The 18706-nt window shown below is 30.6% G+C and overlaps 1 protein-coding gene and 1 pseudogene across 3 annotated transcripts; one reads left to right on the top strand and one right to left on the bottom strand.

Annotated features, from left to right (window-relative positions):
* Positions 1 to 1172: 1172 nt before the first annotated feature.
* Positions 1173 to 6548, top strand: LOC145119715 (uncharacterized). Of its 3 annotated transcripts, XM_079055425.1 has the most exons (19): positions 1173 to 1269; positions 1590 to 1644; positions 1734 to 1817; positions 1904 to 2131; positions 2287 to 2373; positions 2480 to 2569; positions 2659 to 2785; positions 2875 to 2975; positions 3084 to 3252; positions 3339 to 3460; positions 3981 to 4038; positions 4132 to 4207; positions 4293 to 4422; positions 4538 to 4695; positions 4780 to 4852; positions 4938 to 5132; positions 5210 to 5303; positions 5382 to 6187; positions 6309 to 6548. In XM_079055425.1, the coding sequence occupies exons 2-18, from the start codon at positions 1624 to 1626 to the stop codon at positions 6173 to 6175; spliced, it is 2607 nt and encodes an 868-aa protein (XP_078911551.1). In that variant the 5' UTR covers positions 1173 to 1269; positions 1590 to 1623; the 3' UTR covers positions 6176 to 6187; positions 6309 to 6548. The 3 variants fall into 3 exon arrangements, with proteins under 3 accessions (XP_078911551.1, XP_078911550.1, XP_078911552.1); XM_079055424.1 differs by having other exon boundaries at positions 5382 to 6548; XM_079055426.1 differs by having other exon boundaries at positions 1207 to 1269; positions 1729 to 1817; positions 5382 to 6548.
* Positions 6549 to 16196: 9648 nt separating this feature from the next.
* On the bottom strand, positions 16197 to 16938 carry LOC145121408 (protein SENSITIVITY TO RED LIGHT REDUCED 1-like; annotated as a pseudogene).
* Between the last annotated feature and the right edge of the window lie 1768 nt (positions 16939 to 18706).

Here is an 18706-nt window from a genome sequence, read left to right as displayed (position 1 = left end):
TACACCCTACATGAGTTTTTATACGCTTTTAAGGTAACTATATAATGAAAAATTTATTATTTATTTTTGTTTGCTAACATTCTAACTATTTTTTATTTATTTGTTTGCTAACATTCAGATATGGATTCTTGAGATGTAACATCCCGATGTTAAGGTATTTTCAATTGTAACCCTATGTATGATTAAATATTGCATTTTACTCCCTAAGTATGAGAAAGAATGCAAAATGGCCCATATTGGCATTTTGGTGATTTTGGGCAATGAGATAGTACGATGGGCGTACGTTGTGTAGTACGCTAGGCGTACACCTCGTACGCAGGGTATACATGGAGAAACTCCAAACCCTAATTTTTAGGGTTTGGTCCATATATAAACACCATTATAGCCTCATTTATCATTCTTTCATCAGGCCCCATCTGAGAACTCGACCCTCTAGCAAACCGTAAGTGAGAAGATTGCTTTGAGCTCATTTGTGTGCCTTTTTGGTGTTCTTGAAGAATGAGAAGTTGGTGCAAGGACCTTGAAGCTTGGAAGCAACTTAGATCTAGAAAACTGATAATGAAGGTGGTTGATGGTTGGAATGGAGTGACAATGGTGGTGTTTGGTTGTGGAGAGAGAGAGAGAGAGAGGTTTTTTGTAATAAAAGAATTGAAAAAAGAAAATACAAATGGTAAAATCGGCATTTTAAAAAAATTAAAATAAATGAACCAAACTTACAACAAAATGAAAACTTTGGACTTCTAGTGCTAGTCCAAACTTTTTTGGATTAAAGTGTCAATTTTCGACATACAACATATACCTTTTGTGTGTGTGTGTGTATATATATATATATATATATATATATATATATATATATATATATATATATATATATATATATATATATATATATATATATAAGTTAATGGCAAATAATCGCTTTGTAAAATAGGTAATTTGTCGATAAATGTAAAAAGGTCATTTTGTGAATAACCCGAAAAATATTTCATCCCTATTCCAATGTACAAAAATCGTTTAAACCTTTCTAGTCCAACGGTATCGGGTGTTGCCCTCCTTTTTAAAGGTTGAGGGTTCAAGTCTGATTTGAGACGTAGGTGAAATTATGAATAGTTTAAGAGTTAATAGATTTGCCGTTCTAAAAAAACAAAAAAAAAATACAAAAATCGTCTAAATTTCCCAAAAGCATCAGGAAATAACCCTGATTTCATTTATTTCTTTATCCATTTTTTTTATCTGGGGAATTTGCAAGCGAGCACGTTCATCTTTCAGGTAATTCCCTCGGATTCTTCTTAACCTTTTGCAAGGATTTGATGGCTTCATTAGATTCAGTTTCGTGATTTATGTGAAGTGAACAATAAATTTACGCTAACAAATGATAGAATTGTCAATGTGTATCCAATTCCGATGAACGTATAACAGTTAACGACAATTCATGTATTTAATTGAGGGAATTTGAATTGCTTTCGCAATGCAACTATCTAATTATCGCGTTTTCTGTTGAGAACTTTGTTTATGAGGTTGGCTGTTAATCAACATTAATTTGGCCTTTAATGGAATCTTCAGCGTTTTATTCTTTTGTTTTGCAACAGTTCACTGTTTCTATTCTGATTGCAACTCTTGGGGATGACAATTGGATGCATTAAGGTGATCCTTAATCCTTATATTCTTCTAAGCGAATGTGTTTAATTATCGATTCTCCAGAAATGTAATTTATCAAACACCTTGTAGCAAAGTTTGGTTCAATGGGTTGGGGAAGCATCTACATTAGACGCATGAAAGTTTTCTCATTGGCACTTCTAATCTACTTAGACTATAAGGTACACTAACTATATCACTTCTTCTTCACATAGATGTATATTAATTAATGGTAACCTTTTTCACTGGAATTATATATGTATTGAAGGCATTAAAGCACAGGGAGAAATGGATAAACAGCTCTGAAAGAGCAGGTTTATGGGAGAAAGCTCATGAGCGAAATGCTAAACGTATTGTTAACTTGATTATAGAGCTGGAAGGTTTGTGGGTAAAAATGGGGCAATATTTCTCCGTGCGTGCGGACGGGCTTCCTGGTGCGTACCCACGCCATCTGAAGCAGTTACAGGACTCACTTCCTCCTCGCTGCTTAAAAGAGGTATGCCCAAACTATATTTACCTAACACACATTAAATATTTGTCTCTTTACATGTTAAATACCTCAGTCTTTATGTGTGTGATTTATTCTTGTTTATTCCTGACAGTTGTTTCATAATCAAAATAATTACATTATGTAAAAACCTCTTTACCCAGGTTCAGAAAACCATACAGAAGGAGATGGGGAAATCAATAAATGATATATTTACAACTTTTGTTGAGAAACCCCTTGCAACAGCATCAGTAAGATCCTTCAAAAAAAAATTCATTACCTTTATTACGCTTCTCCTGATTACATTATCAACCTAATGATAACCTGATGTTTCATAAACAATTAATTTATATACAGATAGCACAAGTTCATCGCGCAACACTACGTGATGGGAAAGAGGTGGTTGTTAAAGTTCAACATGAAGGCATCAAGACAATAATCTTGGAGGTTGGTTATTCATTTTCTAGGCATGGGCATTTTAGTCTTTTACATAAAAAAGTACCAAACTTTCTATCACCTATAATTTTTTTTAACAGGATTTGAAAAATGCAAAGTCAGTAGTAGAGTGGATAGTTTGGGCAGAACCAAAGTTTAATTTCAACCCTGTTATAGATGAATGGTGTAAAGAAGCACCCAAGGAACTAGACTTCAACAGGGAAGCTGGTGTGATAATTTATAATCAAATATCTACTCATGTTCATAACTTCATACGTGTTTATGTTTTCTTGATGATTGATTTGTTATGTTTGTAGAAAATACTAGAAAAGTTTCGAGTAATCTTTGCTGTAAAAAAGACTGTTTGGACAAAAAACCTGAGCACCGTGTTAAAGTGCTGATGCCTGAAGTTATTCATGTATACTCTTTATTGATATTTCTTGCATTTAGCTCGTTCTTTTATACCTTTCCCTCATGAAGTTTTTTCGGTTGTTGTTCTTATATAACTTTCGGTGTACTTACTCAGTCAACTGAGCGAGTCCTCATTCTAGAGTACATGGACGGCGTACGCCTGAACGATTCCCCTTCATTAGATAAACTTGGTGTTGACAAGAAAAATATTGTTGAAGAAATTACACGCTCGTATGCACATCAAATCTTTATTGATGGATTCTTCAATGCTGATCCGCATCCTGGTAATTTTTCCATATTTGATATTTTATTAAACATTTTGTTTTTTTTTTTGCATACAGTTTGCAATTTTGGTGGCTTTTTTTTACAGGTAATTTCCTTGTAACCAAGTCAAGTCCACATCATCCAATTCTACTTGATTTTGGATTTACAAAATTGCTTTCTAGCTCCATGAAACATGCTGTAGCAAAAATGTTTCTAGCATCTGCTGAGGTTTGTACATTCCTTTCTTAAATAGGGAGTTGTGATCTTAATGGTTAAAGCACTTAATTTGGACAATTATATATGCTTCTTTCTTTTTGACTTAATCTGGACAAAATAACTTGATAGGTTAAACTAAAAAAATGTGGGTTTAACGTTTAATGTATTTACACACCACCCCTTTACTTATTTTCCCTTCTTTTTCTTCCCACTTTAAAATTGATGATATTGTAAAAATCGATGAGTATTGTGAAAACTATTTGTTAGAATTAGAATGTAAGGCTAAAACGGTCATTTAGTCTCCTTCTGACAGTTTATTCATTCTAAAAAATAAACAGATCTTACATCCTTATACATTCAACCACTTTACCCGTATAAAGTCTGGGTATTAAGTATTAATAAATACTTGTCTATGTCGGGTTCACTTTCATCTTTGATTATAAATGATTCACATGGTAATTTTAAGACTTTAGCTATTTTCCATGTCTGTTTATTTTATCATTTTTGGAGAAACTAATGAAGCTATCTCCAGCTTGATACTTTTACAGGTGAAATTATATTGTTCTTGCGGGTGCTTAATTTGCTTGCAGGTGGCTATCAAATCCTTCAATCCTTTAACTTATTAATTTATTATGATACCAATAATTAAAAACTGAATTATTTTTTATGGCTTTACTTTTCAGGGCTTTCTGCAGCATTGAATGTGAGTGTTAGCTACTACAGAATCATTAGACCCTTTGCTGAATCTGCTCTTGACTGGTTTGTTTTTTTAATTTTTTTAAAAATATAATTAATAAATTCAGTTTCTGTTATCTCATTCTCTTATTGGGCAACTTGTTTTCAGTGACCCAAATGAGAAAAAAGTAGATAAAGCAGAATGGGTATGTGACACCCCTGTTAATTCTCAAGTAGAAAAGAAACTCAGGGCTTTATTAGTTAAACTCGGGAACACGGATAAAATACTTGGAATTCAGGTATATATATGTTTGTCTCTTTGTTATATATGTATATGTATATGTATGTACGCATGCATTGAATATTAATATTAATATTTGACTGATACTCTGATTGTTAGTTATTTTCTGTTAGGTTTGTGCCTACAAAGATGGAGAAGTGATAATTGATACAGCTGCAGGGGTACTTGGAAATTATGATCCTTCTCCTGTTCAACCTGATACCTTATTTCCTGTTTTCTCAGTAACAAAGGGGGTTACAGCTGGAATGTTACACTGGCTTGTAGATAAAGGGTATATTGTGTTATTTCTTAATTAAGTTGACTATGGATTTCTCTTTCCTTTTTTGGTACTTCTATTTCTATTACATGGATGCAGGCAAGTGGGACTTGAGGATAATGTTGTAGACATCTGGCCAGATTTCAGTTCAAACAGAAAAGAATCAATAAAAGTAGTTTGTGATTCTTAGTAACCATAACAGCTATAATCACTTACGTGTAGAGACTAACAAATTATTTTTTGTATTCATTTTTCAGGTTCATCATGTACTGAATCATACATCTGGAATGCAAAATGCTCTGGCCAGCCTTGTGCAAGATAATCCAATGGTGTTATGCAATTGGGATGAATGCTTGAAACGCATTGCCATGGCAGAAGCAGAATCAGAACCTGGTCAAGATCAGCAATATCATTACCTATCTTATGGTTGGCTTTGTGGTGGCATCATTGAGGTTGTATCACATATATTCCTTCGATTCACCTTTCTTCTTCTTCTTCAATGATTCAATTCTCTCCCTGGAATCTACAGCATGCATCAAATAAAAAGTTTCAAGATATCCTTCAAGAAGCTTTCATTAATCCGCTCAACATTCAAGGCGAACTTTACATAGGAATCCCTCCAGGCATGAATTCAATCCATTTCCCCACTTTTCTGTAAACACTCGTTTATATCGTTTCTTATAATGATGGAAATTAATCAGGTGTGGAATCACGACTTGCGACACTAACCCTAGATACAAACGATCTGAATAGATTTGCAGAAATCGATAGCCCTACCTCGATCTCAAGCCCGACCTCTCTCTCTAGTTCCAGTTCTTCCTCCATATTCCAGCTCGATGTTCTCTCCGGTTTAGTTCCGTTATTCAATACGCTCAATGTCCGCCGTGCGATATTACCTGCCGCCAACGGCCATTGCTCAGCTCGTGCACTCGCCCGCTACTACGCCGCCCTTGTCGACGGCGGTGTTGTCCCACCGCCGCATTCCTCCTCATCGCAACCACCATTAGGAATCCACCCTCAGCTTCCCGGATCTATTTCCATAGCAATTGCCGATAAAAAGAAAGGTAGAAAAAAGAAAAAGCCGAAGAAGGAACCAAAGTGTTCCGGTTCCAATTGTACAATAAATCCTGAAAACCCTAGTTGCAGCGGAGATGTTGACGGAGTTCATAAAATTTTCAGCAATCAAAAATCGAAAATCCATGATTCAATTTTAGGGATTGGTGAGTATGAGAAATTGGTTTTTCCAGATGGGAAATTTGGGCTTGGATTCAAGAGGGAATACACGAGAGATGGGATTCTGATCGGATTTGGGCATGCGGGGTTGGGTGGATCGACGGCGTATTGCGATATAAGCAACAGGTTTGCCATTTCTGTGACTCTAAACAAGTTGTCGTTTGGGTCTGTGACTAAAGACATAATTCAGTTGGTGTGCTCGGAGTTGAACATTCCGGTACCGGAGGAATATGCAGAGTGTAGCTTCACGTCCATCAATTGAAGGATAAAATAGGTACTTCACTTCATGTCCATATACAATTTATTTGAATTGCTAGTAAAATTACCTTTTAAACCATATTGATGGCTCACCAAGTAAAACTTGGGCATCGATCGATCCAAAATTTAAAATTTAGGGGTTCCAATAAAGAGATGACTAGAAGAAGTGTGCGACGTAGTTTTGAAAGAGTTTTGTTTAGTGTGATCACCAAAGGCGAGCCATTCTATCAAATCTAGCAGTATCGGGAACCACAGTAGGCTATATAAAAATTGTTGATAGTTTGTCTATTTAATTTGTGTGTCGTAGTAAAAGGATGATTCATTGGCCATGATATGTTAATTTAATTATGTTAATGTGGAATATAGAGCTTCTTCAACCAGTGTCGATGCTTGGTGGTGCTAAATATGCCCCTTGTGGCATGTGGGACTGTGGGGTACAAATTAAATTATTTTCCGAATCTTAACTAAAAACAATGTGATAGGCCTACATCAATTAAAGTTATATTATCTTTTGGCAAAGTACCCGCTAGCTGATAAATAGGGATGTCAAAAAATCCCGTAGAACAGCCGTGAAACCAATTAGTTGGTAAGGATAGCACGCATTCTTTCCTGACATATGTTAAAATTTTGGATTATTTTTATAGTTTTATATTCATATAGTGCATGCTAAATTAAATGGTGCTCCTATCTTAAATAAAAAACCTAAAATTCTAAACTACTTCCAAATAGTTAAAGGTCCACTAAATGAAGGGAGTAGCTCAAATGTGTATACAAAACTCCAATATTAATGTAGTCAACAACAATATTTCAGTAAAGCAAAGGGAAAAAAGGAAAATTGGATTTTCTTTCTCCTGCCCCCTTGCTTCAAGACAAGGCATATACAACACAAATGAGCTTGGTATTTTGGTTTTTTCTACCGGTCACTACCGCAATCACTAAAATATGTTTTTCGGTAATTAAGTTTTTGAAGACCAACTTGTGTAATAAAATGCGTAATGATTTTATGAACGATGATTTGATTTGTACTGTAGAAAAAGAAGAACTTATAGATGTTAAGATTGAACGAGTGATGAAACGTTTTTGAAAAATGAGTAAACGAAGATGTCAACTTTAAAATGTAAGATTTTTGCGTTAGTTTGTTGTATTTAATTAATCGTAATTTTAAAAAATTATCTTATTACATTTTATCAAGAATTTTTGGTGCTACACCTTGCAAAAATTTATGGTTCCGCCACTACGTTGGACCCCGATCCCATATGAGGGATATTTGTTAAAAAAATCTGGGGGCGGGAGCAGGGGCAAAGTTAACACCCATTTTAATTTTAGGGCGGGAATGTGGGTACGCAGTCTCGTCCCGAACCTCCCATACAGGCACCGTTAATATATATATATATATATATATATATATATATATATATATATATATATATATATATATATATATATATATATATATATATATATATCCAGAAAAGTCCCAATATTTTGGGCAAATTTTTAATAAAGTCCTAAATTTTATTTTTTAAATAAAAAAGTCATGACTTTTTCACTTTTTGAATAGAAAAGTCCAATAAACCGGCTAAATTATTCACTTTAGCCCTTTTTGACCTGTTCAGCAGGTCATGAGACCAAATTATTAATTTTTCGAAAATAATGAGACTTTTTTGCAGATTTCGTCAAAATTTTTATATAATATATAAACATATTATTTACATATCTATATCTATTTTTACGTATTTTTGTATTTTTTATGTTTTTATATGTATATATTTATGTATTTTTATGTATTTTAAATGTATAAACGTATATTTTTACTTATTTATATGTATTTTTAACCATTTTACATATTTTTTATGTATTTTTATGTGTTATTTTTTATGTATTATGTATTTATATGTATTTTTATATATTTTTACGTATTTATGTATTTTTTAAAGCTTTCTATATAGATGTTTATGTATTTTAAGTGTATAAACGTATTTTTTACGTATTTATATCTATTTTTAAGTATTTTACATATTTTTTTATGTATTACGTATTTATGTATTTTTTTAAAGTTTTTTATATAGATGTTTTTGTGTATTTATGTATTTTAAATGTATAAACGTATTGTTTTACGTATTTATATGTATTTTTTAAGTATTTTACATATTTTTGTGTTTTTTTATGTATTATGCATTTATATATATTTTTGCGTATTTATGTATTTTTTTAGTTTTCCTATATAGATGTTTATGTATTTTTATGTATATTAAATTTTTAATTGTATTATTTTTACGTAAAAATATATAAACACGTAAAAATAATAAAATTAAACATTTAATATACATAAAAATACATTAACATCTATATAAGAAAACTAAAAAAATACATAAATTCGCAAAAATACATATAAATACATAATACATAAAAAACACATAAAAATACACAAAAAAATATGTAAAATACTTTAAAAAATACATATAAATACGTAGAACAATACGTCTATACATTTAAAATACATAAATATACAAAATATCTATATAAAACACCTAAAAAATACATAAATACGTAATACATAAAAAAATATGTAAAATACTTAAAAATAGATATAAATACGTAAAAAATACGTTTATACATTTAAAATACATAAACATCTATATAAAAAGCTTTAAAAATACATAAATACGTAAAAATACATAGAAATACATAATACATAAAAAATAACACATAACAATACATAAAAATATGTCAAATGGTTAAAAATACATATAAATAAGTAAAAAAATACGTTTATACATTTAAAATACATAAAAATACGTATATATATATATATATATATATATATATATATATATATATATATAAACATAAAAAATACACAAATACGTAAAAATAGGTATAGATATGTAAAAAATATGTTTATACATTATATAAAATTTTGACGAAATCTACAAAAAAGTCCTATTATTTTCGAAAAATTAACAATTTTGTCCCATTACTTGCTGAACAGGTCAAAAAGGGCTAAAGTGAATAAATTAGCCGGTTTTTGAACTTTTCTATTTAAAAGGTGAAAAAGTCAGGACTTTTTTATTCAAAAAATAAAATTTAGGACTATATTTAAAATTTGCTCAAAATATTGGGACTTTTCTGGAGATATATATATATATATATATATATATATATATATATATATATATTCGAAAAATTAACAATTTTGTCCCATTACTTGCTGAACAGGTCAAAAAGGGCTAAAGTGAATAAATTAGCCGGTTTTTGAACTTTTCTATTTAAAAGGTGAAAAAGTCAGGACTTTTTTATTCAAAAAATAAAATTTAGGACTATATTTAAAATTTGCTCAAAATATTGGGACTTTTCTGGAGATATATATATATATATATATATATATATATATATATATATATATATATATATATATATATATATATATATATAACCTAAAAAAAACCTAAAAATCATAAAAATGCATAAAAAAAATACTTAGAGTTCATAAAACTTTTTTTTATAAAAAATCGCAACTTTTTTTTAAAATACGCTGAAAAAAATAAAAAAACAATTCTTTTTTTTTTTATATAAAAAAAAGTTTTTTTTTTCAAAATTTTTTTCAGCGAATTTCTTTAAAACCTGCGATTTTTTCATAAAAAACATCAAAAAAATATTTTGTGATCTCTAGGTATTTTTTTATGCATTTTTATGATTTTTAGGGTTTTTTTAAGGTTTTTTTGTTTTCCAAATAACCCTTCCCTATATATATATATATATATATATATATATATATATATATATATATATATATATATATATATATATATATATAAAGCATATTAGTTATATCTTGAATTTTAAGAGGTACAAGATACAAAACTTTTTGTACAAATCATTTATGCATAACAAAACCATTAATACTTACCAAAATTTTGAAAACTTGAATTAAGGAAGGTTATTAAAAAATTAATTTTGAGCAAAATAACAATTTTAAAATATTAAATTCATCAGTTTAAGTTAATTTACATTTCTTAAACTAGATACAGATAATAATTAATTTACATCAAATGTATAAACATACAATATAAATATAAGTTATAAACATAAATATTTTAATTAAAAGTGGTACTTTTTCTTATTACATAATAACTAATAACAAAATCTAATACTTATTTTCTCGTAAGAAAACTATTCGCCAAAAAAAAACTATTTATCGCCGCAGATTTGCGCGGTCACACATCTAGTATGTATGTATGTATGTGTATATATATATATATATATATATATATATATATATATATCATTACTATAATTAAAAACCTTAATTTTCTGGTGCCTTCTAAATCAAAATCGCACCCTTCTATAGACTCCACGTTATCTATTTTTGGACAGACGCAGTGTTCCATAATTTCGATTAACGCTCTTCTTTCTCCCTCTTCCAAACTATCTGACACACATGTTCAACACTTTAGAGAATCGTTACCTTGATGTTTCAGCCATTTGAATCCGCCCCATTCCACTGTTTCCCTCCGCCGAAACCCATCATCCTCGTCTAATAAATCCCAAACCTTTATTCTAACCCATGGAGGGTGAAAATCGAGAGCTACAGAGAGTGAAGCCTGGTCAACCAGTTTATTTTTCGGGGACCGGTCCCCGTTTTCTCTATTTAATCCCCATCGATCGCCTGAATCCTTTTTATTCAATCGATACCATCACCACGGCCCATTTCCCGATTAATCATCGTTAGCATCATCATTCGTCAAATCGATCTAAATGCTTAAGTTTCTTCTTCTCAATTTCAATCGCCAACACCAATATCTATGCCTATTTGATTTGAATTTCTGGTGGAAGAGAACAACAAGCGTCAGTGGTGTCGATCAGTGGCTTTGAGTATATCGTTGAATCAATTTACAGCGATGAAGACTTTCAAAGTCGCTTCTTATGGTGCCTATGTTCGATTCGGGTATGTATAATTACACATTAATATCTACAGAACCCTAATTTGATTTTAATTTTAATTTCGACTTTTGTTATTGTTGTTTAGGATTAATCCAAGATTGGATGTTAAAACCCTAAATTATCCGATGGATATCAAATTGTGAATACCAATGTAGAGAACTCTGATTCAGGCTTACTGACTTTCTACAGTTAACACCAAGCAAGCATCCTTGGTTGCACTACCAGGAAAAGATTCCTACAAATAAGGGAACATAAACATGCTACTGTAACTCTGAAAATCTTTCTCCTTTGCAAGTACTAAGTGGACAAGTTAATATTGAAAATTTTAAGCATTAATGTCATAATAACATTTTTACTGATTTCACAGGCTTCAAGGAAGGTTGTTTGTTATCGTTGGTTTGTTTCCTTTTCTTTTCCTGTGTGACCTAATTCTCATTAGTTTCATGAACTTTCTCTATTTGATTTTTACAAAATTCTGAATATGATACAATAAACATAATTGGGACATGTTGTGATGTCGGACCATAAAGGCAAAAATCTATCTTTTTTTTTTAAAATGATTCAGGCTTATCCCAACATTTATGGTCCTTCACAGGATCTCCCATATGGGAACCACAGACGATGCCACACCATTATTTTGTATGTTTCTAGGTTACAAGCTGTCCACATCAGTAAAAGAAAATGTAAATTGGCTGCTATTGTGATTAGATAGTGAGTTAGGTTGCCTATATTGGTTAAAACAGGTAAATATGTTGCTATTTTTATTGGTTTCAGATTGCAAGTTGTCCATATTGGTAAAGAATGTGAGTTGGTACCTATATAAGTATAAACAGGTAAATGTGTTGTTATTTGTTTGTTTTCACGTTACAAATTGTCTATAATGGACTAATGGCCACCACTTTGACTCTTTTACCAATATGAGAAATTTTACACCGTTATTTTTGAAGAATGACATTTTTTTGTCCGTAGAGGTTGAAAAGGGAAACATGCTTTATATGAGATTCAAGGGGAAAATTCAATCTATTTACAGTTTATGCCATTTTCTTTTCAAAAATGATCAATTTTGGAAACTATTTGTATTTATATTTCCATAATTATGAAAAACCACCCATTCATATAAATGATATGATTTCTACTTTTCAAAAACTGATATGTGTATGTTAATGTCAAAAAAAAAAAAAAAAAAAAGCTTCTAGATATCAGTAGAAGATAGGGATTTTTTGCTTAAGTTTCGTTATTAAGTAAGTTAATCTTTACAAAGTTTGTCATTTTCTTGATTATTCACTTAATAATTACTGTTTCATTCTTTCTTTCACATGAAACTGATTTACAGAAGGGTCATGTTAATTGGACTGATGCAACTAATAGTACTTTTGGTTTTTTAAGAAAAATATTATTTCCCATGAAACTCAATCTTACTGTATTCAATGCAAAATGATATATTATGCATGTTTTTTGTTATAAAAAGGCAAAATTAATGTCAAACTCAATGATGCTCTTAAACAATCATTTGAGAAAAAATCGACATTACATACCTTATAAAACACCATAAAGTATATGTATATTGTTAGCTCTAATATACTTTAAGATATTTTATAAGTTCTTTGATGCCAAAGTTTTCTATTATGTTTTTTACACAACATATTTGTGTTAATGCAATGAAAAAATGGTTGGTGTTTGCTTTTCTATAACAAAATGCATACTAATTTTGCAATGAATAAACTTTGTATTATAGCTTGTATATCTATAAATCGAGCAAAACATATTTTCCAAATTAATTCATTTTCTCATGATTCTTAACAGGCGAAGATGCTCAAGTTAACAAACCTAGAGTTCATCTTTTCTGCTCAGATGGCTGGTCTAGACTCTAGATGATTCAAGCAATATATTGTAGCATTGTACTTTAACCTTTTTCGTTTTTAGCATAACATACTTTAGACACCTTAAAAAATATATACAAATTACCTTTTTTTGGGTCGTGCTTAGCACGGACCTCAAAGTTTTCTAGTGTGTGTGTGTATATATATATATATATATATATATATATATATATATATATATATATATATATATAAGGAAAGGTTATATGGAAAACAAAAAAACCCATGAAAATCATAAAAATGCATAAAAAATACTTAGAGATCACAAGTCTTTTTTTTTGACTTTATATTCTTAAAAATCGCAGCTTTTTTTTATAAATTCGCTGAAAAAAAAATTTTAAAAATCGATTTTTTATTTTTTATTTTTTTTTTTTATTTTTTTTTTCAAAAAATTTTCAGCGAATTTTAAAAAAAAGGTGCGGTTTTAAAGAATATAAAGTCAAAAAAAAAAAAAAGATTTGTGATCTCTATGTATTTTTTTATGCATTTTTATGATTTTTAGGGTTTTTTGTTTTCCATAGAACCTAAACCTATATATATATATATATATATATATATATATATATATATATATATATATATATATATATATAATAATAATAATAATAATAATAATAACAATGATTTTGAGCTTCCAAGAGTCATCAAAAAATCATGTTTTTAAGTTGTTAGTATAACGTTTTTGAGATGTAATAACATTTTTGTTTTTAACATGTAAAATTATGTTACAAATAACTATTTTCAATCCCAAAATAGCTTCTTTAAGCCAAAAAAACAATTGCTTTTAGCTCAATAAAAAATATCTCAAAATCAATTGGGGGCGAGGAAAGGGGGCAGTCTATGAATTTAGTGGTGGGGGCGGGGGTGAGGAGGCTGAAAATTTCGGAGGTGGGAGAATGGGGAAATTTCGAGTTCGTCCTGTTTTCCCCTGTTGACATCCCTAATAAAAATAGCATAGATTAATAATTAAATATTATAAAAGAAATAAGTAATACATTTTACATATAAGTAAAACAAATAAGGTCTAGAAAGGTTATATGTAAAATATATTACTTATTTGGTAAAAGCTTGCGGATCAGCTAGCTTGAAAATGTAAATGATATAAAGGGGCACGTAGAATAATAATTCAATATTATAAAACAATAAGTAATACATTTTACATATAACCTCCTAAACCTTTGCCTTATGATGTTGATTCTATGTATATTCGTCTTCAAAGAGATGAACGAGTTTCTAGAAGGGAGAAAGGGCCACATCGTTCACGTGAAGAAGATGACAATTTTTCTTTTTCTTTTTTTGTCTTTGTTCTCATTGATTCGATGTCTCAACCAGAGGTTATAAAAAACTTTGTGTGGTTAGCTTAGTTGTTGATTTGTTTTTAATTGGTTAGGTTAGTTGTTAGTCTCTTTGATTCGTTGTTTCAATCTTTAGCAATCTTGATTTGATGGTATAAGGAATCTTAACCTAATAAACGAAAATGATTTTTGTCATATGTCATTTTCTTCATGCAATTACCATATGTAATTTTTTGGATATTATGGATTTCTTATTTTCCACATGTCATTTTCTGTTTTTTCACTTTTCTTAAATTAAAATTTTCGCAATTAAATACATAGTTTATATGTGTAAGGTATTTAATTATATTAAACTCTTAGAATGATTGCTCTGCAAGCCTTTATTTCTTTCCTTTTTAATTTCGTGATAATATGCATATGTTAGCTAATTTCACAGATGATTGTGATACAAATTTCGATATTTCTGGTATTATAATGAATACGTAATTACAACTTTTTATATTAATTTTTTTTAGAAAAACTCGTATAGTATACCGGTCTCACACCTACCTTAGTTGTTTATCTCTTTGATTCGTTGTTTCAATCTTGAGCAACATTGATTTGATGGTATAAGGAAGTTGATAATGAAATTGATTCGGTGCTAAATATGATTTTTTTTTTCATTATCATCATTGTCCTAACTAACGGCCAAAACCAAAGAGATGTGAATACATTGTCCCTATAAAGCTCAAATTATTGCAAGAACACAAATGTTCAATAAAGGGCACCATAATTATTTATTTTATAGTGAAGCCGGTGAGATTTACCTAGTCGAGCTGTTGTGTAATTTTCCGAGGGTTTCCAAAGAGAGAATCGGCGAGAACTGAATTCGATGCCCTAATCGTTGACTAGAAAATCAAGTTCATGTTTCGGATAATCAGAAGGATATTCTATATTTTGGGTGGTGGTTTGTTGGAAATCGAAAGCGTAATCGAATAAAGAAGGATCAGAGCAAAATTGACGAAGTCATTGTCTACAACTGCTTTTGGGAGCTCTATCAAGGAAATCTGCCTCAAAATGGAATATAGGAGTGATAATGAGGCGGTAGAGGAACAAGCGAAAAGTTCGAGAAGTATTTAACCGTGGACAGGTGGTGGAGGGACTAAAGTTTCCACCACCTCAAAATAGTGTGGCCAAAGTATAAAATGGTAAAGTTTAACTGTTCATAACTCCATTCATTATATATATATATATATATATATATATATATATATATATATATATATATATATATATATATATATATATATATATATACTAATAAAATAATAGGTTTAATCTCCTTTTGTCATTTGTCACTCTAATACAACTCCACATTAATATTATGTTATGTGTCAATGATTTATATTAGGAATCACTATCACAATTAATGAAGTTAAAGTTTAAATAATAGATTTTAAATTTTTTATAGAAACATTTACTTTTTTAATTATATGTTAAATTTAAAGTTATAACTAACTTCAAAATTTTGGTATATCTCTCAATTAATAATTTATTTAAAATTATTTATTTAAAATAATTGATTAATAATTATGAATTTTTGCTATGAAAATTGAATTAATTTTATAACCGTGGTTTCAACGGGTTATAAACTAGTATGTATGTATATATATATATATATATATATATATATTTAAAATTCGCAAATCTTTTTTTTTACTTAATATTCTTAAAATTCGCAACTTTTTATATAAAATTGATGAAATTTTTTTTTGAAAAAAAAATTGATTTTCAATTGTTAATTTGCAGGTTCGTATGAATTAAAAACGTCAATTTAAACAGCCAGAAGCCCAAGAAACGTAATCAAAGTAAAATATGAATCTCATACCCTTTGGTGAATGGTCGTATGACACGTAAATGATTTGAATCATCCAAACTTTGGATTGTTTGATTCAGTTTGAGTTTTCTTTTTGAAGTTGTTTTGACATCTTTTGAACCCCAATGTTTTGTTGTTGTTGTTGTTGCGTTGTTCAAAACTTAAAAAATGCCATATTAAACCACTAAAGACCGGAGAAATTGAAATATCATCATCGGAGACACTAGGAATCTTAAAGTCTTTGGTGAATGGGCGTATAGCTTGTAAATGATTTCCTTGATGATGCACGAACCTAAAGATATTTTGATATTGTAGATATTCCTCAAAGTTGTTGCCAAGTATTACGATTTCGTTCAACATATCTTGTCTCCAGTTGGCCTCTATTAACTTATTGTATAATAGAAAGTCACAATATGGCATGAAAAAAAGAATAGGGTACGCTGCTTGCCTCCTATACTCTTTGTTGACTGAAAAAACACAAAAAACCGATCTCCTTCATGACCTTTGATTCTGTCAATGAAATAATCGGATCAAAAACTTCCATTTCTCTACTCCAATCAAGGTTTCTTTTCATTAAAATTGCTAGACTAAGTTGCCATCGAGCTAATGTATGTTTTTCGATGCTACCAATTCCATATATCACCATCTTTACTTTGTGTTGTGATCGTGTAAGCTTGTGAAAATGTTTGGAAGCTTCAAAGGTATGGATTTGATCCACAAAAGCATTGAAGAATTGAGACTCGTTTAGTTTAGCAATAGAGATTAACATTTTCTGCATCAGCTCGGAATTCATTATTCCCTTTATATTAAAAGACAAATACTTACCGAAACAAATAGAAAAATAAAATTCAAATAGTTACAAAAAACCAAAAGAGTAAATTACACGAATCGTCCCTGGTCTAAGTGCCAACTTGCACGTTCAAACCTTACTTTTGAAAATTAATTTGGGTCGTCCTTCATTTATTTAATTCCTGCCGCCCAGTCCCTATCGTCGTTAGCCGTTAGTTTCCTCCTTTTGGGTTCCCCACATGTCTAGCATGTAAGGGTATTTTCTTCATTTCAAATCCTATGTATATCATCGACTGCATATGGTGCCATATCTAGTATACCTAAATATTGCATACCTAGCCCCCGATCAAAACCTTTCTCTTCTCGTAAAAACACTAGTTTTCTGTCAAAATTGAAGATGACTGGGTGGCGATTATAATCACAGATGGATGAAAATCGATTTGGAAGCTAGTTACGGTAAGGAAATTCATCCAATTTATGCCAGTTACGGTAAGGAAAGTCATCCAATTTATGCTCTGTTCTTGATCATTTCATCCCCAATTTTGAAATTTTTGTTGTTTTTTTTCTTTTGAAGGTGGTAATCCTACTGTTTCTAGTATACGCTTGCGCTATGTAGGAGAGTTTACCAAATTTCATGGGAGAAAATACATCAAGGGCCAGCAGAAATTTGTGGACTTGATCGATAATGATTTGTTCTCGGTTCACGATATTGATGGTATGATGGAGGAGTTGGATTGCGTTGAAAAAGGTAAGATTATGTATTATCACTTTAAACGATGGTTAGGGGATTTAGATATTAGGTTGTTTGCACTGGGTAGCGACCAAGATGTCAACCACTTAAGGTCCAACGTTGCTTCACACAAGCTGATAGAAGTGTATACAAAATTTTGGCGTACCAACTTGCATACATATGTTATGTCTCCTAACCCAACAAAAATCAGGATTGAAGAGATTGTTGAACCTCCTTCTTGTTCTTGAGGGTTGTGTCTCGAATGGATTGACACAACCACAACTGAACCCTTTTTTTGAATCAAGCATGCAAACCCCTAATGATGTTAATGTTGCTCCTGTTTCACCCCCTAGAATGGAACCTAACATGAAATCCCTTAGTACCACTCATGTTGCACATGTTTCACCCCTAGAATGGAATCCCCTATTCAAGTTGATGTTTAAGTTATGAATGAACCAAACATGGAAACCCTTATCGTGGAAACCTTTAGTGAACCCCTAGGTGGATGTAGTGATATTGAGGGTGGTGGAGAATCAAGTGAAAGTGATGATAATGATATCTTTGTCGATGAATATAACTTGTTGGATGATCCTGAAGTCGACATGCAAGATTTCTACCTCAACAGTGATGATAATTTAGAGTATGTTTGTGGTACCCATGTTACAATAGAAAATGTAGTAATGTATGATGAGGAAGTGGTGGTGATCAATACTGACGTTATGTAATCTGGGTCATCATCTGATGAAGGGAAAATAAGTAAGAGAAGAAATAAAAATTTGGGCTGCTGAAAGGGGACAGAAAAATGATACAACTCACGTGAGTAACCCTTTCTATATACTTCAAACATTCTCAAGTTCTCAGGAAGTGAAAGACAAATTTTACTGACAAGAAGAGAATTGGAAATTGTGAGGAATGATAAAAACAAAATCATCACAGTATGTAAAGGCACAATACCAGATATAGGGATACTTGACAGTTATGGGAAAGGTGAACCAAGCCAAACTAGTAGGAAAGGTGGGCCTCGTCAAACTTTTGCAAAAGG

This window comes from Lactuca virosa, chromosome 6 (genome assembly GCF_052849685.1).
Source record: "Lactuca virosa cultivar CGN04683 chromosome 6, Lactuca_virosa_CGN04683_v6, whole genome shotgun sequence".
Taxonomy (NCBI): domain Eukaryota; kingdom Viridiplantae; phylum Streptophyta; class Magnoliopsida; order Asterales; family Asteraceae; genus Lactuca; species Lactuca virosa.
The sequence above is the reverse complement of the archived record's forward strand: the minus strand, read 5'-3'. Positions and strand labels throughout refer to the sequence as shown.

Coding starts and splice junctions, on each gene's coding strand:
- LOC145119715 (XM_079055425.1), top strand. CDS start 1,624: ATGACAATTGGATGCATTAAG. Junction 2,374..2,479: donor AACCCCTTGCAACAGCATCA/GTAAGATCCTTC, acceptor ATTTATATACAG/ATAGCACAAGTTCATCGCGC. Junction 4,208..4,292: donor GCTGAATCTGCTCTTGACTG/GTTTGTTTTTTT, acceptor ACTTGTTTTCAG/TGACCCAAATGAGAAAAAAG.